Source organism: Chrysemys picta, chromosome 8, assembly GCF_011386835.1.
Source record: "Chrysemys picta bellii isolate R12L10 chromosome 8, ASM1138683v2, whole genome shotgun sequence".
In the NCBI taxonomy this organism is placed as follows: domain Eukaryota; kingdom Metazoa; phylum Chordata; order Testudines; family Emydidae; genus Chrysemys; species Chrysemys picta.
In genome coordinates, this window is record NC_088798.1 from 105016581 (window position 1) to 105042757 (window position 26177).

At 51.1% G+C, this 26177-nt stretch overlaps 1 protein-coding gene across 2 annotated transcripts; it reads right to left on the bottom strand.

Moving 5' to 3' along the window:
* Positions 1–24637, bottom strand: SPARC (secreted protein acidic and cysteine rich). 2 transcript variants are annotated; one of them, XM_005295782.5, is made up of 10 exons: positions 24421–24637; positions 11262–11331; positions 8718–8768; positions 7866–7950; positions 7611–7732; positions 7200–7320; positions 4028–4161; positions 3466–3614; positions 2235–2383; positions 1–785 (listed from the first exon to the last, which is right to left on the bottom strand). In XM_005295782.5, the coding sequence occupies exons 2-10, from the start codon at positions 11316–11318 to the stop codon at positions 757–759; spliced, it is 897 nt and encodes a 298-aa protein (XP_005295839.2). In that variant the 5' UTR covers positions 11319–11331; positions 24421–24637; the 3' UTR covers positions 1–756. The 2 variants fall into 2 exon arrangements, with proteins under 2 accessions (XP_005295839.2, XP_008164707.2); XM_008166485.4 differs by having other exon boundaries at positions 8718–8765; positions 24421–24624.
* Between the last annotated feature and the right edge of the window lie 1540 nt (positions 24638–26177).

Consider the following 26177-nt stretch of genomic DNA (forward strand, 5'->3'; position numbering starts at 1 on the left):
TCAGCACCAAAAGCTAACTTTAAAGCATGGAAAACACAAGAACAGTACAATCACCGAGTAATAATAAAGCATGTAGCATTTTCAAACCTTTATTTTTAGAGGGGATTTTACATGATGGTTTTTTTTTAACTTGTGCGTTTTTTTAAAAACTATTTGTGCCCAATTATTAATAAATTCAAGCCCTGGGAATTTAAATTTTGCCATTCTGGATCTTCAGTGTCTATCCCACTCCCTTCTCCATCCTCCCTAACAGGAACTAAAATCCAGCACCCCAAACTTTCACCACCAATTGCTCCACTAAACTTTGGAAAGCCCAATCTTCTAACATCCTCTGGATACATCTTCCCTCACTTGCCGTCTGGAAATCAGGGAGTTAATCCTCTGGGATGGCTTTGCTTTACATTGAAAGATCTGAAGAACATATTAGTAAGGAGTTTGAAAAAAAAATCCAAGAGTGGATAAGAAGAGGGAGTAGCTATTTAGCACAGGAACAGGGCTGGTTATTGTAACTTTGTTGTCGAATCAGAGAGCAGAGAAGAACACGCTGAAATGGATGCGTGAGCAGAGTATTCTAGTGGTATTCATTAGGCTACTAACAATAAGTTGTTGTCTCTTTTAGCACCGTTAATATACGTTTAGATCTATATTAGCACCTTGTCCCCAGGGGAAAAAACAAAACAAAAAAGGTTTAAAAATAAAAGGAAACAGGAGGTAAAAAAAAAAAAGAAGGAGGCAACAGAAAAGGAAGCTGCTGGCTTAGATCACGAGGTCCTTGTCAATGTCCTCTGCAAAAGGAGAGAGAGAAGAAGTTAAGAAAGTCTTCACTAACATTCAGACTGTGCTAGATGTAACCCAGGCTAATGCCATGTGGCTCTTTGTCCCCCTCTAGTGGTTACATCTCACATAGACGTTCATGACTACTACTGCCATCAAGTTCAGACTCACCCCTCTTCTGACTCCTTTCATGTTGGATAAAAAGGCTGGAAAGGCATGAAGGGGCTCTAAAAGAGGAGGAAGATTCCCCCAGCACAAGCATTGTGCAAGATGCCCTTTGCAAGCTCTGGCACAGGTGTGCCAGGGGGCAGAGCTGGTCATGGAAGGGGCATATTGAGGGAGGGATCACAGCATATAGCACATGCTTAATTTAAAGCCACTTTAGCCCCCTTCTCCTCCTGAGCTGTGAGTTCTGCGCTGCAGAAAGCTCTCAGGATGGGTGCTTTAGCTCATGTGGTAGAAGTTCCCAGGGATTCCCAGGTTCTGACTCCACTGAGAGAGTCATTCCACACCAATTTTTTTGTGTGGGGGAGGCAGTGATCTGTTGGGTTTTGGCAGTGACTCCCACAGTTCACTCAGCAATAATGACCTCTAGGCAAGATTAAGGGGAGGTCACTCAGGCGCTCTCTGAAATAGCAACGGTCGTGTTTGTTGCCTCCGAAGCACTGCCACCTATTCTGATAGTCTTCATTTGCACACGCATTCTTTGGGGCCGGGCCTGTTATTTGCTATGTATTTGTACAGCACCTTGCACAACTGGGCCCAGCCTTGAGGTGCTACCACAGTAGAAATGTTAAATCATAATGAACAAGGCCTCGGTTAGGAATGAATTATCCCGCTCCCTTTAACGCTTACATTGAAGCCATGGGAGTTCGTTGTGCCGGGGATCGTCAGCCTAATGAATCCTGCACGGTTCAGGAGGGACACGCCGTCCTTATTAAATAGGACTAGCGGTAATACAAACTAGATCCCTCAGTTCGCACCCACAGCGTTCACACGGGGCAGTTACAATGCAGTGCACTACTGCATGCTGCGGTTCCCTCCTCTGTAGTCCGAACGGGGTAGACAAAAGCCCTAACGCTGACTCCAGAAGGGGCAGAGCTGGGCCAACGCCTGGGCCTAGGATTTTCTCAGCCCTGTTTGCGACCGGGGCAGAGGTCACCCCGTGTAGGAGAGCGTTTTGACACGCAAAGGCATTCATTCTATCCGTGCTGTTATGTATGTAGTGCCCAAAGGGTGCCCGCCGCTTTCCGGGCAGACAGGGAAAGGACGCCCCTCACCAGACTTTGTAAATGGTGCACAAATCTCCCCCTGTGTTTACTGCTGCTTCCTCTTTAGCCCTTGGCCAGCTGGGATCTCTGAGAGCTGTCTTTGGACCGGTCCCACCCTTCCCTGCGTCCTGCCCGCCCCTTCCTGTATTGTCCCCAGCTGCTGCCAAGGCGGGGACGGCAGCTACTCACTCTCCTTGATGCCGAAGCAGCTGCCCCATTCCTCCAGGGCGATGTACTTGTCGTTGTCCAGGTCGCACTCTTCGAAGAAGCGGGTGGTGCAGTGCTCCATGGGGATGAGAGGAGCTCGGAGTGGGGCCAGCTCGGTGTGGGACAGGTACCTGCCGGGAGAGCCGAGATGGTCTGAGCCCAGGCCAGAGTCCCCCCAACAATGCACCACAGCCGCTCTCTGCTGATGGGGCGGGGAGCGTCGCCGCGCCCTCCTCGCCCCCCCACCCCCACGTGTGGCTTCTGGTACAGTGGGACTGCTGGGGAGGGGTGAGTGGAAGGGGGCGAGCAGTGTTCACAGGGGCATCCCATGGGGCTGCTATCTCTACTCAGACTGCTTCTCCCTCTTCCTACATACCGTCCTCCCCTGGGCTCCTCTCCACATCCTCCCACCCGAGAACGCCCTCTGGACCCGCTCCAGGGCCCAATGGACTTCATGAGAGTCCTTCCATCGGCTTCAGTCTGCGCTGGGCCAGGCCTGGGCAGCGGGTCATGGGGCTGACTCCCCATCTCCTCCTTGGGGTCTGGCTAAGAGCAATGCCTTCCCTTGGAAACTGCCCAGCCAGTGTGGGACCTCGTTCCCTCGAGCACTCGCTGGCCACCTGAGCCGTCCAGCGCTATCCCGACAGCAACTCAGACACACGGTGTTTGTCCTGTCACAGCCCAGCGTGCTGGGGCACAGTTAGGGCTGATATGGAGCACAGAGCTCAGAGGGTTAATGATGGCTAACAAAGCTCCCCCTCTGCTCCATGTATTTATAGAGCCCTGTCATCCTCATCTTCACAGCAGGGCTTGGCATCCTTTTCCTTGCACAGCCCGTTCCTTCCTGCTAGCTGGCCCGTGCTGTGATCCGTCGCTGTCTGGATGTGAGCCAGGCAAAGTGCAGGCCTCTCCCCAGCAAAGCACTGCTAATCGAGCCCTGAATACTTCAGGCCAGTCCCAAGCCCATGCCCAGCTTGGCTAGTTCACTGCAACCCTAACCTACCCATGTCCTTCCCGCTCCTGGGCTTCTCTGGAGCACAGAACACCTGCAACCACGTGCCGTGGGTTTGTGACGTGCACAGACGCTCAGGGGCTGGGAGAAGACCGAGACACTCCTTGCACTTGTGACCTGCTCTGGGTGTGAGCCCAGCAAGCCGGCCGAGAAAGGCCAGGGAATCAGCCCCTGGCCCCGGCTGGGAGGGGAGTGCCGTACCCATCAATCGGATGCTGGTCCAGCTGGCCGAATTGCCAGTGCACAGGGAAGATGTACATGTTGTAGTTCTTCTCAAAGTCCCGGGCCAGCAGCTCCACAGTGTGCTCGCCGGCTTCCAGACGCTTCTCGTTCTCGTGAATCTTCTTCACCTGTTAAAGCAGAGACCTCGTGAAGCTGCCTGGTGGCTGCGGCTGGGAGCCCGCCTCCTGGACAGAGCCGCTGGGGCGGGGGTCACTGTCAGAGGGGGACAAAGAGGCTGGCTGGGCAGGGGGTTGCTCTAGGAAGATGGAGTGCTGACGAGCAAGAGAATTACTAGTGCATGTGTGAATGGGGTGGGGTGGGGTTGAGTTGCTCACTAGGGTGGACTTTGTGTGCATCCACCAGCCTGCAATTAAGCTGGGATTCAGGGGTGCACCAGCATGTGCCGGCTGGAATCCACCTTGACACTAGCGTGTGCAGAACTGGGCTGTGTGTGCGCAGAGCAGGGCTCCCTGCAGGCACCAGGGCTCACGGGATTGGGTCACCGCGGGCACCGGAGCGGGCTCCCCACATGTCCACTCACCTTGAGCTTCTGCTTCTCCGTCAGCAGGTTGTTGTCCTCGTCCCGCTCGTACAGGGTGACCAGCACGTTCTTGAGCCAGTCGCGCATGCGCAGGGGGAACTCGGTCAGCTCCGTGTCCAGGCAGGGAGGAATGTCTGGAACCCAAGCACAGAGCCGTCAGAACGGGGCCCTGCCCAGCTTCCCGAGTGGGACCGGAACCGTCCCTCGGCTGCAGTCGGCATCAGCGCATGGAGCGGAGCTGCTCCCACCCTGCCTCTTGGAGCAGGACATCGCCTCCTCTGCCCTTGAGCCGCTGGGAGGGGCTTCACCTCGGCTCTGATGTTTGCTGCGGCCTGTTACAGTTTATGTACCCGGGTGTTTTGCTGCTGGGTTCATGGTCGAATTTCTACCCCCTGGAGCAGCACACGCTGTCTTGGGCACACCCCTACCTCCCTCAGGGCTGCTGGGACCAAACCTTCCATGCAGCCCACTGCCGGTGGCCCATGAATGATCCAGCCGTGGTGGCGGAAGGGGAAGTCTCCTCTAATTCCACCACGAATCTCTGGGCTCCGTGCAAAAACCACCAGGGGAAAATCCTATTGCAGGAGGTCAGACTAGATGATCATAGCAGTCCCCTCTGACCTTAACTTAGGAATCCATAGACCTGGTGGCTCTGTGCTGTCGCCTCCCACAGCCAAGCTAGCGTGAGCCTGCATTCTGGTTGCTGTCGCCCGGCTAAACCCCATCCCCTCCCTCCTTGCTTCCCATCCTGCCACCAGAAAAGTTGCCGGGGTCTTTGGTTTATTCACTTGAGCTTTCTGCTGCCACTACTATGAGATGTTGTGTGCTGCCTGCACGGGACAAGGACACCACGGGAAGCAAAACACACCAGCCGCTGCGCTGACCAAGCTTGTTTTGGGAAGAGCAAACCACCGATTTATTGGCGAGCTGCAGACACCTGGGCCGGGGGGGGGGGGGGGGGGGGAATGGGAGAGGCAGAAGGAAAACTCTTTATATTTAGAAACAATTCTACGGTTCTTCTTGATCAGCCCCCTGCTACCAGGGATGTCTTCCTGAATGTCTTCTCCTGCTTGAGGGCTCTGCCAGCTCCTGCCACTTATTTCGCACCCAGAGTCCAAACCCTCGGTCTGTTCCCTGCCAATTGATTGCTGTGGAATTTATTCTGTCGCCCACGGAGGATTAAGGACGATCGAGTAGGGAATGAGCAGCAGGAGCGGATGAAAATCGGATGGTGTACAGATTCCATTTTCCTGCAGTGGTCCCTTGTGGCTAAAGAACATGCAGATAAATGTAGAGGATTGATCATCTGACATCTGGGTTTGTCGCTAAAGAGATTCAGCATCCCTCCACCAGGTGTCAACAGCCCTCGGTGGTTTACGGGGTCCTTAAATGCCCGTGAGTTTAGCTCCTAGCTCCTGTGCAAAACGGCAGGTCCCTACATGCAGCCCATGTGGGCTGCTGGTCCTTTGGGCACCAGATCCTCACTTTGAAACTCCCACTATCAGCAGGCGGACGGTGCTGCTCCTAGAAACCCCAGCAAATGCAAATCAAGGTGCTTTCTGATACAGTCCTGTCCGTGAAGGGTCTCTGTATGCAGCACTGTGTGATGAGCAGCTGGCTACAAGCCTTCCCACCCCTGCCCCCTGAATAACTCCAGCAGCATAAGGCTTAAGAGAGAAACGCTGGATAAAATACAGAGGCCTCATTGTCACCTGGAGTTCTCTGCTGAATCATACTTCTGAGCGGCCTCCCCTGCTCTGCTAGTTGCTGTCTAGCACTGAGACACCCTGACCACAATAAGGCTATTGTGCCAGGGGTTGCTCGGGGGAGGTGGGCAGGGCAGGTCTGGACAGAGCCCGGCTTTGCATTTGAAATGGGCATTCCAGGGTGAAACAATCTGCTCCTGTCAGGCCTCCCGCCTCTCAGACGTGTTGAGCCGGCAAAACGCTTAGCAGCGGGGCTTGGCTAGTGATTGCAATTCCCTCTGCCCTGGCAGCCCCTGTGAGTCTGCAGGCTGCCTTCCCTTGGCATTACAGCGTCCCTAGGGCTGGCGGCACCGGCTGTGGGGTCTGGGCACGTGGGCCGGTCACGGGCCAGGCGTGGACGGCGGGTGGGACCAAACGGAGAGCACCAGCCCGCAGGGCAGGTTGCGCCGTTGTCGGCGCCTGTTGCGTGTGCTTCTGAGATCAGAGGCTGGGGAGACACAGTGCTGCCCGTGATCGATCCCAGGGGCCTTTCCAAGGATAGATCAGTGGGAGGAAAAAGCACGACCCTTACGGCCAAATTCTGGCCGTTTCCCTGGGAGGAACGCTGGCGCCAGGCTGTAGTGGCCACACAAAGGTACCTCAAGCTCTTGTGCCTGTGCTGGGCAGAGGCAGGCAGCCAGCTCAGGGCCCAGGCCAATGGCACTTACTGCTGCTTCATAAATGAGTAGCAGAGCCCTGGTCACCTCCCCAGCCTAGCTGGTGCTGCGCGTTGGGGCCAGGGAGTGCCACAGGCTGGCAGGGTCCAGGGCGGGTGCCCGGGGGGGCTGAGGGACAAAGAGGGTCCCAGCAGGCTCTCCTTAACTCTCATGCAGGAGCGGCCAGAAGGTGCTGGGCAGGGAAGGTGCTGATGGCTAGGCTGTCACGGTGGTGGAGCTGGACGCGGGGACCCATTTAGCATCAGGAAATGCTGCAGGAACGTACGTTCTCCTGGCAGTCCCTGTCTGCTTTTACACTGAGAACTGGGGAGAATTTCCTGACTGCAGCCCATTCGGTGGGGCAAGCCCCATCAGGGGCCCTAGGAGACAGGGGATGTGCTATCTTATTAAAAGGCAGGATCAGGAACCCCTGGCACGAACAGATGATCGGCCCCCGTCAGCCCTGACTGCGGGACCGCTCCCCTTAAATGGTTACCTCCTCCCCCAGCTCAGGGGTTCTAGTGGAGGGAAGGGGAAGGGTCTTTCCTGCAGCCCCTTTGCCCTTTCAGGATTTGATTAGAAGGCGGCAGCTGATCCCTGGTTTGTGTGTGCCTGACACCGGGAGTCTATACTCCAGCACCATGGACGAGCTGCAGGGTTGCAAGCCAGACATGGGAGATAACTAGTTGCTGAGCACTGGGGAGATGTGCCATAGACAGCTGTTAGGAGCTATGTGGGGGCTGGTTTGCCTCCTTGCAGGTGCAAACTCACATTTGCAGGGCCCGATGTAGTCCAGGTGGAGCTTGTGTCCCTTCTTGGTGCCCTCCAGGGTGCACTTGGTGGCAAAGAAGTGGCAGGAGGAGTCATAGGTCTTGTTGTCAGTGCCACACACCTGCGGGGAAGGGGACAGAACATTAGAGAGACTCCCGGAGAGTCAGCCTGGCAAACTCTTGGCTCTGACGACTTCCCTACAGGAATGAGAGCGAGGCAACGAACTTATTTCAGAGGGGCCACCAGATTGGGGATTACTGACCGGGGCCAGATTCAAACCCAGGACCCATCTCTTATGATAAGTCTCCTAAGCCATTCAGGGCCTCGGACTGGTCATCATGTGACATACAGGCAGCAGCTCGACTTCTCCCCTCCTTGTCCTCCTTAATAGCGCTTCATTTCTCTGCTCACCTTCTCGAACAGGCCAACGCTGGGTGGGCAGGTGGAGGGGTCTTGGCACACACACATGGGGGTGTTGTTATCGTCCACCTCACAGATTTTGCCGTGCTTGCAGTGATGGTTCTGGCAGGGATCTGAAAGAGGGCGGGAAAGCAACGTTGGATCTGAGCCCAATCCCCCATCAGGAGGAAGGGACAGCTGTCTCTGGTCCGTGGGCTGGGACGCCTCAGAGCAGGGCGGGGAGTGGGCAGGTGGGGAGTCACTTACTCTCAGCCACGATCTCCTCCACGTCCTCGGTGGGCTCCTCGAACTCCCCGACCTCCACCTGGACGGGATTGACTCCGACAGGCTCCTGGAAGACAGATCAGCTCAGCTGTAGCTGTATCCTGATTGGCCAATGGGATACGGCGCACGGTCACTATGGCCAGAATTAGCGCGAGAACTCAGGGGATGGCCAGATTTGCAGTGCTGGGTGCTGAGCTCGCTGGGAAATCTGACCCTGTGCCATGTAGCCGGTCCCACTGAAAGAGGTGGGGGTGGGGGGTTCCACACCCAGGCCGAAGCCTGGACAGATGATTTACGGCCGGTGGTGGGACACTAGCTGGGGAGGGCTCTGAGTTACTACAGAGAATCCTTTCCCAGGTGTCTGGCTGCTGGGTCTTGCCCACATGCTCAGGGTCTATCTGATCGCCAGATTTGGGGTCTGAAAGAAATTTCCCCCTGGGTCAAAGATCCTGGTGGTTTTTCGCTTTCTCTGCAGCATGGGGCAGCATGGGGCAGGTTTAAACTAGTGTCCATGATGGATTCTCTGTAACTTGAAGTCTTTAAACCAGGGGTGGGCAAACTACGGCCCATGGGCTGGAGCCGGCCCGCCAGCCATTTTAATCTGGCCCTCGAGCTCCCGCTGGGGAGCTAGGTCTGGGGCTTGCCACGCTCCGGCACTCCAGCTGGGGAGCAGGGTCGGGGGTCGCTCCACGTGGCTCCTGGAAGCAGCGACATGGCCCCCCTCCAGCTCCTACGCGTAGAGGCAGCCAGGGGGCTGCACTCTGCATGCTGCCCCCACCCCAAGCACCGCCCCCGAAATGTACAAGAGAGAGGCAATGCTGGGTCATTTCATACCACGGTTGTAGGATCCTCCACTACTTCAATCTCATCTGGCAGGGCTTCCTGCTGGAAAGGAGGAAGACGGGGGAAAGTGCTGTCAGAAACGTGACCTCCCCTACATCTCACATCTCCTGCCCCACGGCCCCCTGTGCACGGCCGAGCCCAGATCCTCGTGTGGACATTCTCAGGAAGGGGAACCCTGCCAGCTGGGGAAGCTATGAAATAGTGATACCTTTGGTCTCTGTTCCCTGCACTTTTGCACTTCTACACGCTCTGCCTGTATGCAGAGAGGGCAGTTGTTTGGTACTCAGAGCTGTGCCCGGCCCTTGTTTGCTTCGTCAATGCATAAATATAAATATAAAAATAGATGGCGATATACCTATTTCATAGAACTGGAAGGGACCCTGAAAGGTCATCGAGTCCAGTCCCCTGCCTTCACTAGCAGGACCCAGGGCCAGCGGTTGCCTAGGGCGGTAGGATTTGGGGGGCGGCATTTTTCCGCCCTTGGCGAAAATTCGACGGCGGGGGGGGGCCTTCCGCTCCGGGTCTTCGGCGGAAATTCGGCAGCGGGTCCTTCACTCGCTCCAGGACTCACTGCCGAAGTGCCCCGAAGACGCGGAGCGGAAGGACCCCTGACGCCGAATGCTCAGAGGAGGAGCGCTGCCACCTAGAGTGGCAAAACCCCTGGCGCCGCTCCTGGCAGGACCAAGTACTGATTTTGCCCCACATCCCTAAGTGGCCCTCTCAAGGATTGAACTCACAACCCTGGGTTTAGCAGACCAATGCTCAAACCACTGAGTTATCCCTCCCCCATCACCAGAGCCAAGGGGAACCTCTCCTGTTGGAGAGAGGCAGCCATTCCCACGCTGTTGTCATGGGAGGCAGCCGTTTCTCACTCCTTTCTGAGCTGCAGGAATTCTTGAGCTCTTAGTTAGTGTAATATAAATGTTGTGTGGAGTCTGGCACGTGATGGCCAGTGGGCAGAGGATGAGCGGGGGTCTCAGTCAGAGCTGTGCCAGATAAGAGCTTGGCTTGAAGAAAAGCCCCCCCATCTGCTGCCCTTGGAGCAGCTCCAGCCCCACTCTCCAACGCAGAACAAGGATTCTCATCCCAAAGGCCCCCGCCTGGGAAGAGGCATTTGGCAGTGTCAGTGAGGCCGAGTCCCCTCCCACACCATTATTAATGACAGTTGTTCTGTATTCAGTCCTTGCATTGCAATAAGAGCCCCGGTCACAGAGCAGGATCCCATTGTGCTAGACACTGCACAGATGACCAGAAAGAGGGTCCCTGCCCCACAGAGCTTGCAATCTCAGCTCACTATTCGCTTCCTCTCACTCAACTCTCGGGCAGCAGCTCCCTGCTGGCAATGCCTCACCGCATGCACTCCCCGCACCCAGTGGCAGAGTGCCAGCTCGCGGAGAGCCTGCGCTTTGCAGGCCAATGGGCTAATAATGTTTGTGCCTCCCAACGTGCAGAGGAGAGAGGGGCACCTCCCTGGGCAGCTTCTCTTGGATCTTTGCTTTACTAGTGGAGACCCTCTTAAAATCTGCCCTACCTCTGACTTCACAAGGGGCATCGGGTTTCTCCAAGGGCCACTCTTGGAGCACAGCTTGGGCTAGATGCCCCAATGGACTGGGTTACTGAATCTGAACTAATGTCTTAGTAGTTACGCCTGGCTGAGGACATTTCAGCTCCTTTGACTCCCAGTCCGGCTGTACTGGAATTTCAGGTGCCCTCCCTCCCGTGTGGCTACTGGATCCAAAGTGGTACTGTTCAGAGCAGATCCTGACGGAACACGTGTTGGTCTTCTGGTCCCTTAACCCCTTCACCAGATATCAGATGGCCCATAGCCATTTCTGGCTATCCAGGAGGAGCATTTTCTCTCCCTTCCCAGCTATGCCTGGTTATTTCATTCAGAATCAAAGGGGTTAATGTCCATGCATTCCTACTTTTTAGCCTAGGCCCTGATTTGGGCTGCACCCCCTGTGAAATCTTCTTGCCCTGGGGCGTGAGTTTGTGCAGGGGTTTACAAGGCACATAATCAGTAAGCGCGCCATGCCTGAGGGATTCTGTTCTGTTCTCTCACTGGCTTTGGTTCATGGCTTTATTCTAAACCTCCTGCAAAATGGCTCCAGGGCTTCCTCCCCTGTGCAAGGGTATACAGGGAGACAGAGAAGCATTTCATAGGAACCAGTAGATAAAGATCGGGTGGTGACCATAGCACCGCAAGGATGTGGGTGATGGTTGAAGATGAGTTAGGATCCCAAACCTATGGAAAAATGGGCCTGTGAGGTTCACATTAGTCCACCAGCTGTGGAAAAGGGAGTCACAGTGGGGCAATTACAATGAGGGTCCATTCATTGCCACGATGCAGGAGACGGAAGAAGGAGCTCTATAAAAAAAACCCCACCCAATACAGGATGTGCCTTGGCATTTATTGGGGAGGTGTAAGTTAACAACTTTCTACTGGTGGCAGTGCCCCCAATGAGAACCCTGGTGCAGGGACTGCCCATTCTGGGAAGGGAAGGTGGTAGGATGAGGGTCAGGCACAATACTTACAGGTGCTGCCAGCGCCTTGCCAGCTAGGCAGATAAGGAAGAAGATCCAGACCCGCATCTTTCAATGAAGCCTGGATAAATGGGAAAGAAAAAGAACAAGGGTTGGACGTTAGCATTACAGAGTGAAGCTTTATCACCTGCAGAATTCACTGCACCAGGGCGTCTGAGTCACTGATTCCCCAGGCTGGGTCTCGAGAGAGCTTGGATGGAAGGTGGAAAAGGCCTTCGTGAACTAGGAGTCCTGCTAATAACCATGATTTCATGTCTGCAGTGTTTTTCATCTAAAGATCTCAAAGCACTTTACAATTATACAATGGCCAATTACATTCGTGGGGAAACAATTTTTTAAAAAATATTCCTGCAAAAAAAAAATGTTGGCTTTTGGGTGAAAACCTGAAATTGAAAACTGTCTTCAGTGGGGAAAAAAATGGTTTTTGAACATTAAAAATGTGATGGAAAAAATGTGGTTGGGTTTTTGGTTTCTATTTTTTTCCTTGAAACATCCGAAAATTGCAATCAGAATGAAAATCTTCAGCAAAAATGTTTATTTTGGGCAAAAAGTTGTTTTTCATTGAAAAAGATTAGACCAGCTCTAGGTATAGAATATAAAACTTCACAGAGCATCATATATTGTTCCATTCAGAGAAGAGAAATTGGGGAACAAAAGAGGAAGAATAAGTCAGAGTGCGACAGAATGAGAGAGGGAGAAAGAGAACGCTCCAGAATGAAGCTTTAACCTGTTGTGAACCCTATAAAACTTTTCCAGAAGTTTTAGAAGTTTCAAGAAGTCCCAGAATTCTCTAAGTTCTTCTCTCTCTACAAGTCACTAGGCCTCAAACCTACCCTGAAGATGTCTACTTTCAAGATTGCAGTAGTGCACTTTATCTTAAAAGTCAAATGAATCAATCTTGACTGCCTGCATGATGCAATGCGGGGAAACCGATGTCCACCCTTTCTCCTATAAAACATATTGGAGGACCTACAGTATCTGCGTCTCTCTTCTAAGAGGGCTCAGGGGATTCAGGCTTTGTGCGTGTATCTCAGATAAGTTCATGAAGGCTCCCTGTTATTTCCCATCATTGCTCACTCTCAGGGCTTGCCTACACAGTGACGTGAGTGCTCAGTGAGCTAGGGTGAATTTGAAGCGCACTAGTTGCTCTGTACTCCCAGGATGGGCGCTCTCACTGCACACTAGAGCCCCCTCAGGTGGGTTAGCTTACTACACTTCCAAAGTGAATTAAGCTAATGCGCACAAAGGCGCTAGTAGTCACAGTAGGAGTGTCCACACAGGGAGTCAGTGTGGATTAGCCAGCGCGCACTAGCTACTGCAGGCTTTTCCCCCCATATAGACAAGCCCTTAGTCCCCTCGCTGGGCTCCCGAGGCACTTTCTGCTCTCCATGCACCAGCACAAGCTGACTCCCAGAATGAACTGACTGCCAAAAATGCAGGGACTCCAATATCCTGTCTGTGCAAGTCCCCTGCGCTATCAACAGGAGAAGCTGAGCCCGGAACAGGGCTGGAATTCAGCTGCTGAGGACAATGGCAGGGCATTCTCTGCTCTGGACCTGCCTGCATTAGCAGCCAAACCATCTCCACCCTGTTTGAAAGGACCCTGGTCAAAGGGGCTGGGGCATCGCTCGCATCGTTTTCTTTTTGTACACAGGGCCTTGGTGTTTGCTGAGCATGGCTGCCGGTGTGTGAGCGGAGGCAGCTCACCCGGTCCCTGCCTTCCCAGAGGGCTGAGATCTTTGTTGCCGCTCTTCACTTTTTATCTCCTGCTGTTGCATTCAGGCCTGCAACCTGCCTGGCCTCACTCTGCTGAGTACGTGTCCCAGGCCTTAGACAAACAAACCGACCGAGGGAAACCCAGGAGACTGATGCCCTCTGTTGATCCACAGACTATTAGAGCAGGGACTGCACAGCCCAGGCTACCCCCTCCGCCCCCACCCTGCCCTGCCAATGGGCCTCCAAACTGACTCGGAGAGAGTTCGAGAGGACTCTGTGTTGTGTCCCGCGCCGGGGGCCTTGACACCAGCTTTGCACCCTGCAGATGCTGGGCTGCTCCAGGGACCAGAGTGGTGTAAGTTGGAGCAACCTGGTCTGCCGATGGGCCTTCATGCCGCCCAGAATGTCCATAGTGCTCCATGCTATGGCCCTACCCCCTCCTCCGCTCACCCTGCCGCTCCCAGCCCATTTCTACACTGGGGCTTGCACTGGGGACAACGCACGGCTGCTCATGGTGACCCTATGCAATGCTTGTGCTGGGAGAAGTCTCCCCAGGCTGCTTGCAGGCGCTTTGCAGCCCCTATCTACCGCTGGAACGGAGCACAGGGGCAGGAGAAGGAGGCAGGATCCTTACCCTTCTCCCTAGGGCTGAGAGGGGAGATCAGGGTCTCAGGCCCATTGAGTGCTTGGCTTCTCCGCAGGGCCTGCCAATAGGGGGCCAGTTAGTGCCAGCTGCAGTGAGCCTTGTTTTAAATCCACCCAAAGCAAGAGTGGCAGCTGGTGAAATCAATCGATCCTTGTTTCACGCCCCTGCTTCCTGTGTGGAGGGATCAAACCCCTCTGAGTGTTGAAAGCAGAGGGTGGAAAGGCCTAGGCTGGCAGAGTCCTCGCATCTGGCGGCGGGACGGAGCAACGGTGCGAGCGGAAGTTCCTGTCGCCACCTCCCTCTCGTAAAAGCAAAAAACCCAGCGTTTGTCCCACGCCTTCCAAATCGCTTTCCTCCTGGCTTCCCATCCACCTGTCTCTGCTGGCACATGTCTAGGCTGTGACGCTCTGAAAGAGAGCTTCCCCCTGGTAACGGGCAGAGAATTACCCAGAATAAAAGTTCCCAAGCTGGTTCTCAGCCCTTGTCTACATTGGTGGCCACCGTCACTTCGGCAAATCCGCTAGAAACTCCCATTTGCACGGCTGCAACCTAACCCTGCCTGCAACAGGGATACACTGCACCAATGCAAATCCCGGCTAAGGGGAGCTTGTTTACATTGGGGGGTTGGAATGGTGTGTCTATACCAGTGGCCATCAATGGCTGTAACTGGAGCTAATCCCCAGGGTAAGTGAGAGGTGAACAAGTCCTGTGTTTGAGGAGGGGACAATCAAGAATCCTTCTCAATGTCTGTCTGTCTTTATTGCATTGGCTGAAGAAGAATGCTCTATAAATTCCCAATACACAAAATGATATCTCACCTATCCACAGACCGGCCTGTTTTCATGCTCTTTAAAATGCAGGACATTTTAGCTACAGGTATATTGAAATCTATTTAAAAGAGCATGCAGGCCTGTAGCTTAAGTGGGAAGACTGGCTGACCATGTAATATTTCACAACTTACAGGCCGTGACATATTTTACACAGACGTGGCAGAGGTCTGTATATACTCCCCACCTGGGATGCAAGAGCGCAGTGGTAACGTGGATTTCGGGGGGTCTGGAAGGTACACTGCGCAGTAGCCAATGGATGTAGAGCAGCAGCTGACATTTCGGTATCAGAGGCTCTTGTGCTGAGAAGCAGGGGGTGGGAGGGAATCCATTTCCTGTGGCTTGGCTGCTGTTTAGTGCATACAGGGTCCTCCCTCCACCCCCATCCTCCTGTTCCGTACACCAAGTCCCTTCCTCTCTCCTTTATTTGCTCTGGAGGCTGCTGAAAGCTCTCCCGTGGCTGCCAAGACCTGAAGCTGAGGTCACTAGTTCTTCCCCTTTTGATGGGCATTTTGGGTGGAAAAGTACAGCCGATTCTGGCTGTTCCCTCCATCGCCGCCGTCCCCTGCCTTGGGAGGGCTTTTCTTGTGTGTCTGCTAACTAACAGGGGTTGTTTGGCTTGGAAGTTGCCTTTTGCTCCATTTCTGTCTCAGGCATGGAAACTTCACCGTGCTGAGCAAAGAGGAAGGGGGAGTTGAACGGGTAGAATGGGCTTGTGTTAAAAAAGTGCAGCCCCCAAACCAACCTGGATTGCATGTAGATCATGTCCCCATCGCTAAACCTGTACAACAACAGGGGATTGTGCTGAGCTGGGGTCTCTGAATCGGATGCTCACTAGAAGCCAGGAGACGCTCTGAGGTCCCACTGTTGTGTTTGGAGGAAGGGGGAACTTGAATAAACTCTCCAGGCAAACAAGCACAGCATAGATGTCTCGCGCCAGAGGCAGGAAAACAAGTTTACTTAAAAAACAAAATTAAAATAAACTCTCATAAACCCCCAGCCTTCGAGAGGAGCTGCACTGAGACTTTGCCCTGAGGACTTTTCAGGGTCTGGAAGACCCGAGCTCCTTTCCAATGTGATGAATAGCCCTTCCTAAATGATGAATGGGATGGATCACTTGATGATTACCTGGTCTGTTCATTCCCTCTGGAGCACCTGGCATTGATCACTGTCAGAAGACAGGATACTGGGCTAGATGGACCTTTGGTCTGACCCAATATGGCTGTTCTAATGTGGTAATATAGCCCCTCGGCAACAGTTCAGTGGCTCTGCACTCCACGGTGCTATCGCTGTAGCAAAAGGTTTTCCACCATGGTGTGAGTCATGGAGGATACTTTCCCAGTTTCTTTACCTACCATGGAGAGGACAGGGGCAGCACAATCTTCTTTGCAGGCTCTCAGGGTATCTATTCATCCCACCACGTCCAATGCATGTTCCTGTCTCCAGTAAATTCCGCACTGAGTTTCAGCAGATGGTGATGCTGAGACTGTGACCAGACTCTGAGGACAGGTCAAGGTGAGGACGAGTTGAAAGCCCTCATGAGATGAGAGGATCTCCGTGGGACATCCGAGGAGGTCAGTGACCTGGGCTACCATGAGAGACCTGACAGGAATCCCTTGCCCTGAGCCAGCCGTGGTTGGAAGTGCCTTGAACCAGCAGAGGAAGAGAGAGCCTCACACTGCTCAGCATTCATCTCTCTGAAGTATTTGGAATTGGCATTTCTGGGCTCCGCACTTGCACTTGGCTCTCCTCAGCCCTTAGGACCCGGCATTAGAGGCAGAGATGAAGGGATGTAGCATAGGGATACTTTGGAGGGGATAAAACAGGGCTGGTGCAGAGATCTAGCATTTCAAAGGCTCTGTTCCCGCCCAGCCCACGAGGAACAAATGAAGAAAATGAAGCTGACCAAGCAGCATCACACATAGGAACAGCCTGGGTCAGACCAATGGTCTGTCTAGCCCAGTATCCTTTCTCTGACAGTGTCCCATACCAGAGCTTCAGGGGAAAACACCGACAACCAGGACCCCTCCTCTCCCCCCAGCACTGCTGCTGAACTCCAGGTGGGTTTGGGAAGAAGATGGTATCACCTCCTATGAATTTCAGTGGCTGACCCACACACAGCACTTATCCAGGATCACCAGGCCTCTGTTGCTCATGAACAAGGCTGGCTTCCTGGCAGCCGTGGTCATGACTTGCTGAGTTGCTCATCCAGAACCATTCCTACTGAACCAGCTAGGCTACATTTGAATGGCATCATAGAATCATAGAATATCAGGATTGCAAGGGACCTCAGGAGGTCATCTAGTCCAACCCCCTGCTCAAAGCAAGACCAATCCCCAACTAAATCATCCCTGCCAGGGCTTTGTCAAGCCGGGCTTTAAGGAAGGAGATTGCACCACCACCCTAGGTAACCCATTCCAGTGCTTCACCACCCTCCTAGTGAAAAAGTTTTTCCTAATATCCAACCTAAACCTCCCCCACTGCAACTTGAGACCATTACTCCTTGTTCTGTCATCTGGTACCACTGAGAACAGTCTAGATCCATCCTCTTTGGAACCCCCCTTTCAGGTAGTTGAAAGCAGCTATCAAATCCCCCCTCATTCTTCTCTTCTGCAGACTAAATAATCCCAGTTTCCTCAGCCTCTCCTCATAAGTCATGTGCTCCAGCCCCCTAATCATTTTTGTTGCCCTCCGCTGGACTCTTTCCAATTTTTCCACATCCTTCTTGTAGTGTGGGGCCCCTAACTGGACACAGTATTCCAGATGAGGCCTCACCAATGTCGAATAGAGGGGAATGATCACGTCCCTCGATCTGCTGGCAATGCCCCAATGTTGCTGAAGTGTGGGTATAAACAAGCCCGATTGGCTAATTGACAAGGTGTTGGGGCAACCAAAGCTAAAAATGGCAGGAGCCCCGGGATTAATTAATCCCCTGAATCTTTTCACAAACCTGCATTTTGTTGTTACTGTTTATGGTGTTTATTACGGTGGTGAACCGAGAATGGGGCCATGTTGCGCTGGGCACGGTTCAAACCCAGCACAGCTGAGATCCCAGGAGCCTGATTCCGTGCTCTGACTCTCAGGAGGTGCAGACCAGGAGTGGCGGAGGGAGAGGAGAGGGGCAATGATGGCCAAATGCGACGTTTGCACCTCCCTCGGGCTGGGTTGCTCCTGGATCCAGCCAGGGCTATTCTAATTCACAGCAGCCACGCATGGCAGCCTATAATCTGCTCTGCAGCTCAGAATAGCCAAGCTCTGGACATGCTCCCACTTTCCATGACACACTTCCTCTCATCCCTGGCCATGCCCCACCATGCCCCTATGGGAGCTGCACAGCAGGGCCACCTCTGTTGGCCTTATGCTGCCCCTGTGCTGGGGGGAACTCCCCTGCAGTTCAAATCCCCTGTACTCCACAAGGTGGAAGAAAGGTTTGGGGGAACCAGGGAAGGGGCAGAATCTGTCCCATTGTCTTTCAATTTGTCCACGAATTTACTGCTGCCTTCGTGTTAGGGATCAGAAATGTCTGTCGTTTGCCTGTCTGCCTTTCTCAAGTGGCTATTACTACAATATCTAGCTGCTCTGCATTATAATCTTGTGGCAGCCCTGTATTGTCTCCCCCCTTGGCCTGATTTCATTCTTTCTCTGCTCAGCTGGACCCATTTGGCCTCCCCAGGACTAGCACTTCCCCTCATCCGCATCTCTAGCAGATCCTGCCGTTCTCCTGACCCTCACCACCCCTCTTTGCTGCTGCCACTGCTCCCTAGACTTTATTCTCCTACATGCTTGAATTTTGCCATCCATCTGCCACAGTCCTGGCCTAGGGGGCTGCACATTCCAGATACTTCCCTTTCTTTATTTACAGAAAGGCAGTGTGGTCTAGGGGCTAGGATACTGGACTGGGACCCAAGAGACCTGCCTGCTATTCCTAGCCCTGACACTGCCCTACTATGTGACCTTGGGCAAGTCACTTCACCACTCTGTGCCTCAATTTCCCCTCCCACCCTACCCTCTGTGGGGCAGACTGTTTTTATTCTGTGTCTGCACAATGCCTAGTAAAATGGGGTCCTTGATCTCAGTTATCATAATATAAAGGATAATACACTTGTGCCATTGATACCGGATCTTTTTTTTTTTTTTTATGAGGGTTTTATTTTACCAGCAAGAGTTGTGCATAAACCAGGATTTTGCTAGTGAAATATCATCACTGTTAAACCCTGAGTATGAGCCCTAGCTCCTACCCTTGGACACCTTACACTAATGAGGAATCAGGCATAGATCTCACTTGTTCATCTAAACAGACACTCCTATATTCCTCCCTGGGGATGTTACTTTAGGAACATACGGGCATCAGGACTTGCTCTGCTAAACTCAGGCAATGCTGACAGCTCTGTATCCGCTCAACCAAACCCCTAAGATAACTCATCAGGACTAGCCATGAGCCTGTGTCCTCACCTGTCCTAACCTGAATCACAGCTGCCATGTTTCACTCCTGAGGTGGCTGCACTTTGCTGGTTGGCAATGTGATTCCAATAGATACAATGCATAAAATCAGGTTGTTAAACGTATGAAGCACTTTGGGTCAAATTTACCCCTCTCTAACACAAGGCCTAGACAACACCCGGGTCCCACTTAAACCCTTTGAGAATATCCATTTGGATAGGAGTCACCATGTAAAGATATGATCATCATTAGCTTAGCTCCCTCCTGAACCAATCACCTTTCACCACTGTTTGAAATATACGCCTACTGCAGATAAACTTGGAAGAGCACAAGAGTTTAGATGGACAAAGCTTCCACTAAGGCAACTCTGTCTTGGTGTGAGGTCACAGAATTCACAACCAGATGAGGCAACTCTTCGGAGGCTGGCCTCTACCTTGTCGGTGTGTTTTTGTTAGCTCATAACAGATGCTAGCAGAGAAGTTGCCGTGCTCTTTATCATCTGTTCTGTCTAACAAACCCTCAAAGTGGAGGCCTCGGACCTCTGTAGGCACTGGGCCAGCAAAAGAGGTTTGGTGATGGAAGGGTAGAGTCTCATGGTCAGGAACAAAAATAAATCCAGATATCACTTCAAATTAGGCTCAGAACGGCAACTCCTTTACTGCTTTGAAGCTGCTCCGTTTTTTAATTCTACGTTATGTTTTAGTGTCTTTGGTTTGTTGATTTTAAAATAATCAAAAAGCTCCCCCCCCATTACATCCTGAAATACGGGGTAGATTCTCCACTGCATTTGTTTTATGTTGTTTTATTGTTTTCGGACAAACTAATTTTGCACTGAGTTCTCTTCAGAAGCAAGTGACTCTGAGGAGACAGAACCCAAGTATCTCTTGCCCCCCTCTGCCTCTCCTCTTTCTGGATGTTTCCCTGGAGGACGAGAAGGAACATCTGGGGGCGGGACAGCTGGACAGCTTTTCCAGAGGGGAGCCATTTGGAAGCTATGACGTAGTCCATGTGGCAGACGCCCTAGGCCAAGGTTACGTAAGTCCCATAGGATGCCACGTTTAGTTCTGGGTGCGGGGAGGAGAACGGTGCTGCTCAGCCTATGAGAGGACTCCCCCTGGAGTCCAGTTCAAGATATGCAGACAGGACAGAAAATCCCAACCCTCCTCCAGCCGGAATCAGTTCCTCTATGGGATGCACCAGTTTAGTGCTTTGAATAAAATCTCTCAGTGCCTGCTCCTGCCCCATTTACAGTCCCTGGGAGTTTTGCCATGGAGCTCAATGGTAGCTGGAGCTGGCATTTGGTGAGCCTGGAAATGATCATCTGGCCGAGTTCCTTGACAAAGTATTTTGGGTTTTTTTAGAAAGTCTAAAACGATCCTTTGCTGCTTTTCCTTTTGAATCTAATCATCAAGATGTGGGGCACCCTGCCCCCCCCCCCACATAACATAGAAGAGTCTGAGTGCAGGCTGGGGTTACAAGAACGGCATTGCCATCTTTGGGCAGCAGTCTCCATCTGATAGCTCACGATCCCAGGTGATCTCACAGCTCAGATGAAGCTGCTAGGGACTAGAGACGTTGTTGGTTAATGTATGGTTTGATGGTACCATTTTTTGCGAACTGCATGATCAATACGTTTTAGAAGTAACTGCAGTTCAATTCCATCTGCTGAAACAGCTAAGAACCAGATGAATGTAAAGATATGTATCTCCATTCTCTGCTAGTGATGTCCTTAAGGAGTCTAGGCAGAACCTATTGCTATTATAGCATATACTGCTGTTGTGGCTGAGAGGAGAGAGTGTGGTCTAGTGGTTAGATAAGGCTAGGTTAGTCAGGTGATATGGGTTTCCTTTCTGACTCTGCGCCAGATTAGCTTTGTGACTTTGGGCAAAATCACATGTTAACTGCTCTCTGCCTCAGTTTCCCCTCTGTAAAATGGTGATAATAATACTCACCTCCCTTTCTCAAGCTCTTTAGGGTCAGCATATGAAAGGTGCATGATCTCATTGATTGTGTGTTACTAATATTGCATTAGTATTTGTTAGTGATCAAAGGCTCTGCAGTGTCTATAATAAATTGCAGCTCCTCGGAGCAAATAAAAGGGAATGAAGATACCAGTGAAAAAAGGCCAGTATATCGAAGTACAGCCATATACCAAGCACATCAAGATACAGGAGGAAAACAACCATTACATAAACATAATGGGAGCACTGTGAACCCACCGTGGAAGCAGCGCCCGAGCCATGCAAACAAGGCTCTTTTCAATTTGATTTAACAAATCGGTTCTGGGATAAAACCAAGTTTAGACTGTCTCGGGTTTGACAGTAGTTTTGGTCAGGTCCCTGTTCAGATCCCGTGCCACCTACGCCAGCTAGCCCAGCTGTTCCACGCGGGACTGTCAGCACTCGGCACCAAATCTCAAGAGAGAAGAAGCAGGAAATTGGGGTTGGATGGAAGCCTGGATGGTTCCCAACACCGGCAGAAACTCGCTTCAACTTACCAGCACACCCACCCTTGCGTTACTATTAGAGCCAGGGGGAAAGGTGACAGCTACATCCTTAGATTAAGGCTGAAGAATGGCTTGTCCATAAACAAAAAATTGTTCTGCTATAGAGAAACCAGAATAGTTAAAGTGGTACAAACCCTCAAGTGTGGATGCAGGAATACTGGGATAATGGTGCTTAAAAAGGCATAGCTTATTCCTCATTCCTTACAAGAATAGGGTGGAACAGTATAAGCACCTTTATCCTGATGTAACTTTGTCCACACTAGAGGTTGTGCTGATTTAACTAGTTTGGTAGAAAATCGCACCCCCTTGTGGGAATAGTTAAATTGATCCCAAAACGGTGTAGACCAGGCCTAGGTGGAATTAATAGCCACTCAGTTTAGCCATGGCTCTGGTAATTGAACCAATTGTGTCGCTGCCACACGTAACAGTGACTTGTTAATTTCTCTTGGAACGCGATTGAAGACAGGGTTTGAAAGCAGCCTGGGTCAGAGAGGACTTTCCATGGACCTTGGCAGTTGGACTGTAGAGTGCTCTCAGGAGGCTCACAACAGCATGCAGGATCGAGTCCTCTGTGAGCAACCTCTCTGACTCGGTTGCTTCAGGAGGTAGGTGCGATCCGTCTATCAAGCTCTGACACTTCTAGGGCTAGATGGATGGGTTTAGCTTGGGAGAGGCGGGGCCGACTTCAAAGGGAGAAGAGAGTAAATATTTAGCACTAACACATTTCTATGGGCGGGGTTCCTCCACCCCCTACTTACCATGAGCAGCACTTTACTCCACTGTTCATTTTAGCAGGACTCCCTGTGGAGCAGGGCACCACCCAGCGTGAGGAAGGGGGCAGAATTGGGCTCTATCTATTTTCTGATCCATTTCTTGAACTAAGCTACCCGGTATAAGGAAACAAAGTAAAGTTGAATCCTTCCCAGTGAGTTACTGCCCTCTGCCTGGGACACAGTCCCCCAATGAGGCAGAAAATACTCTCAGTTGCTTGGGCCAGACTCCTGTCCTCATTCAGACCAAATGCAGCATTACTAGGGCGGCGGTGTTGTTCACTTCAGAATAAGGATATTTCAGTGCTTATTCCAAAAATACCCAGGCCCTGTTGCCTCCTTGGGCGTTAGAATGAACCAGCTTACGCACGCTTGCAGGAGAAGACTAGAAAGGAGGAAGGGGAGAGATGAAGAGATGGCCTTTTGACTACTGCACAGAGACACCCTTGGACTTTGCCGCTTCTCGATAGGGTGACCAGACAGCAAATGTGAAAAATCGGGACAGGGGTGGGGGGTAATAGGAGCCTATATAAGAAAAAGACCCAAAAATCGGGACCGTTCCGATTCTGGTCACCCGACTTCTAGACAGGTGGCAAAGGCTCAGAAGAACATTCCCCCAAGGTCCTGCTGAACATCGCCTCCCTGCCTTCAGCATCTTGTCTCAGCTGTAAAGGCTCTACATCCTGGCTCCAGCAGAGGACCCTGCAAGGGTTTCCATGGGAGCCAGCATTCCAGTGGGGGTGAGTCATGTCAGAGGAGAAGTTCTGCAGGAGGTGGGGCTTGCAAAAAAGTTTGAAAAGTTGGTCCTCCTCTTTCCCTCCTTCCTCCCCCCACCCGCCCATCTCCTGCCTCTGCCTATGTGGCAGACAATGCTTTGTTTTAACTGTTTCACAGAACACTGCAGCCATTTACTTCCATTTAAAGCTATTTCTCCCCCCGTCTCTTCCACCCTTCCAGGAGAACAATCTGTTGCAGTTTCCAGTCTGTTCCTTTAGGTTTGTTGTTTTTTTTTTTTTCTGGGTGTTTTAACTTGATAATAAAGACAAAGTACTCAAATTCAGATTCACTGGAAGATCCTGCCCTTCAGTCTGAATGGGAATTTCGTCACCATCCAGCTGAATTTTCTTTTCTTTGCGGTAATAATGTGTCCATGCTTCTGAAACAAAGTTTTTCTTCTGGGTTGTGAGGGAGGCGGTTGGACTGCTAAGGCAGCTGCTGCCTTTAAAGGAAACAAGGGGTTTGTTCTTTTGGACAAACATAAATAACGGGAGTGTCTGATCCTTATTTTTAATGGCTCTCAACTGGGCTTTTTTAAAAAAACAACAACAACCCAAAATTCTGTTTTCTCTCCTGCGATCCCTGTCCTTTACAATTTAGCTAGAATTAAACAAAACAATTAGAGGGATACGAAGAACCTGACATAATTTCAAAAGCTGCTTGGAAGAAAAAGAATGAATAAGAATACCTTTCTTTGAAGGAAAAAGAAAAGAAAGGAAAAAGAAAAAAGAAGTGAATGTGGTAAAAAGAGTTCAGGAGAACAAAATCTGCAAAACTTTGTTTTTCCAAAAGCATGGGACACCAAGGTATCAAATGACAGTATGCCGCCCCAGGACTTAATTAATCGGCGCTGATTTATAACTAAATCTGATTCTCAGTGCAGTAAATGTGACATGCCTGCGAGCTGGTACTTCACCTCTCTCTAAACAACTAAATAAACAGCTATCTATTTATAGCAACTGGAAAACAAAAGAAAGGAACAAGGATAAACTGAACCAGCTCAGAAAGGACTACAAACTCATATACAATATTTCTGATCACATAATAGTTAACACTGTTCATCTGCAACTGAAAGGTAATAAGGTTTTCAGCTCTGGAGGAGAAAGAATTCAGTGAGTTTTAGATAGATAGATAGATAGATAGATAGATAGATAGATAGATAGATAGATAGATAGATAGATAGATAGATAGAGGGGGTGTCTGGGGATAGATAGATAGAGGAGGTTTCTGGGGATAGATAGATAGAGGGGGTGTCTGGGGATAGATAGATAGATAGATAGAGCATTGGTTTATCAACAGAACCAAGCATGCCCCCTCTATCTAGGAATAATGGGCATAACTTTCTGTACAGCGAACAGTTCAGATTCCTGTATTAGACGCTTTGCAGGAATTGGCCAGATAAGCAATAACGAAGTGATGAGAAATAATTGAAATAGAGAAGGGACAGGGAGAAGGGTTTGTGCCATACCTCGCAGACAGGGCAGCAGAGATGAGAAAACTTCAGGCTCTCTGAAGGTCTGAAGGAATCTGAACGTTTTAGAACCAGGCAAGAGGAAACCGTTCAGTGCACTGGGCAGGGTTTCTGTCTCCCTCCCTCCTCCTCCTCCTCTATGTTTTCCAATTCTGTCTCTTGCTCCGCTTCCCTTTCTCTCGGGTGGGCTGTCCTAACTCCCCCTCTCCCCTGCTTCCTCCCAAAATGGATTCTGAGTCCACAGCCTACGTTCAAACGATAAGACCAGAGCAATCAGAGGAAAATGGGGCTGTTCGAGGATTCCCAGGGATGCCCATTGCCCCATTTTCAGCTGAGCGATCACCTGCAGTGTTGCAATGAGTTTGCCAGTTCTCTGGGGCAGGCACTGTGTCTATGCCTACGTTTGTGTAGTGCACAGGACAATGGGACCCTTATGCCCCTTGCAGGGCCTATGTTCTGCCGCCATACACATATTAAATACTGTTAGTAAAAACATTCCAGTTTGGAGCAGTTTGATGGCTTAGTCCATCCTTTGGGATACCGAACGGGATAGAACATAAGGCTTTCTGAGTGCTTGGACGATGTTGTCTGTTCTTGCGGCTAGTTCTCTGAAAACATCTGCTCAACTTGCAGTGGCTGTCACAAAAGCGAACAATGTTAGGAACCACTAGGAAAGGGATAGATAATAAGAGAATATCATAATGCCACTATATAAATCCATGGTATGCCCACACCTTGAATGCTGCGTGCAGTTCTGGTCACCCCATCTCAAAAATGATATATTAGAATTGGGAAAAGTACAGAGAAGGACAACACAAACAATTAGGGAGATGGAATAGCTTCTATACTGGGACTGTTCAGCTTGGAAAAGAGGCAACTAAGAGGGGATATGATAGAAGTCTATAAATGACTGGTGTGGTGAAAGTGAACAAGGGAGTGTTATTTACTCCTTCACATAACACAAGAACCAGGGGTCACCCAATGAAATGAACAGGCAGCAGGTTTAAAACAAACATAAGGAAGTACTACTTCACACAACTCAGCAAACCCGTGGAACTTGTTGCCTGGGAATGTTGCAAAGGCCAAAAGTATAATTGGTTTAAAAAAAGAATGAGATAAGTTCATGGAGGATCGGTCCATCAATGGCTATTAGCCAGGATGGTCAGGGACGCAGCCCCAGGTTGTGGGTGTCCCTAAATCTCTGACTACTAGAAGCTGGGACTGGACAACAGGGGATGGATCACTTGATAATTGCCCCATTCTGTTCACTCTGCCTGAAGCATCTGGCACCGGCCACTGTTGGGAGACCGGGCACTGGGCTAGGTGGACCATTGGTCTGACACAGTATGGCCGTTCTTATTAACTCTGCTGTTATCGTTACTACCGAGGGTCTATGGGGGGAAGGAGGAGGGATACCTTTAATCCCAGAGCTCCTGCAGGGTAATCCCTGGACATCTCATATACTTTGTATCACTAGATAAATACTTAATATGGAACCGCAGCCCCTAATACGTCAATGTTGACTTCATCTACATCTTCCTTGGACACCTCCCATTGGATCAGCTGAGCCCATGTTTACTGGACAAACCACACAGGTTTGTATCCTGTAAATTACCAGACTGTTATGGCATCTCCAGGCTCCATTCCATATTTTGACCCTTCAGATTATAACTCAGCACCAGCAGTAACTCACAAGCAAGGGTAAACTGACAAAAGGAGGTTCCTTCATGTCCAGTATAAAGAGGGGCTTCTCC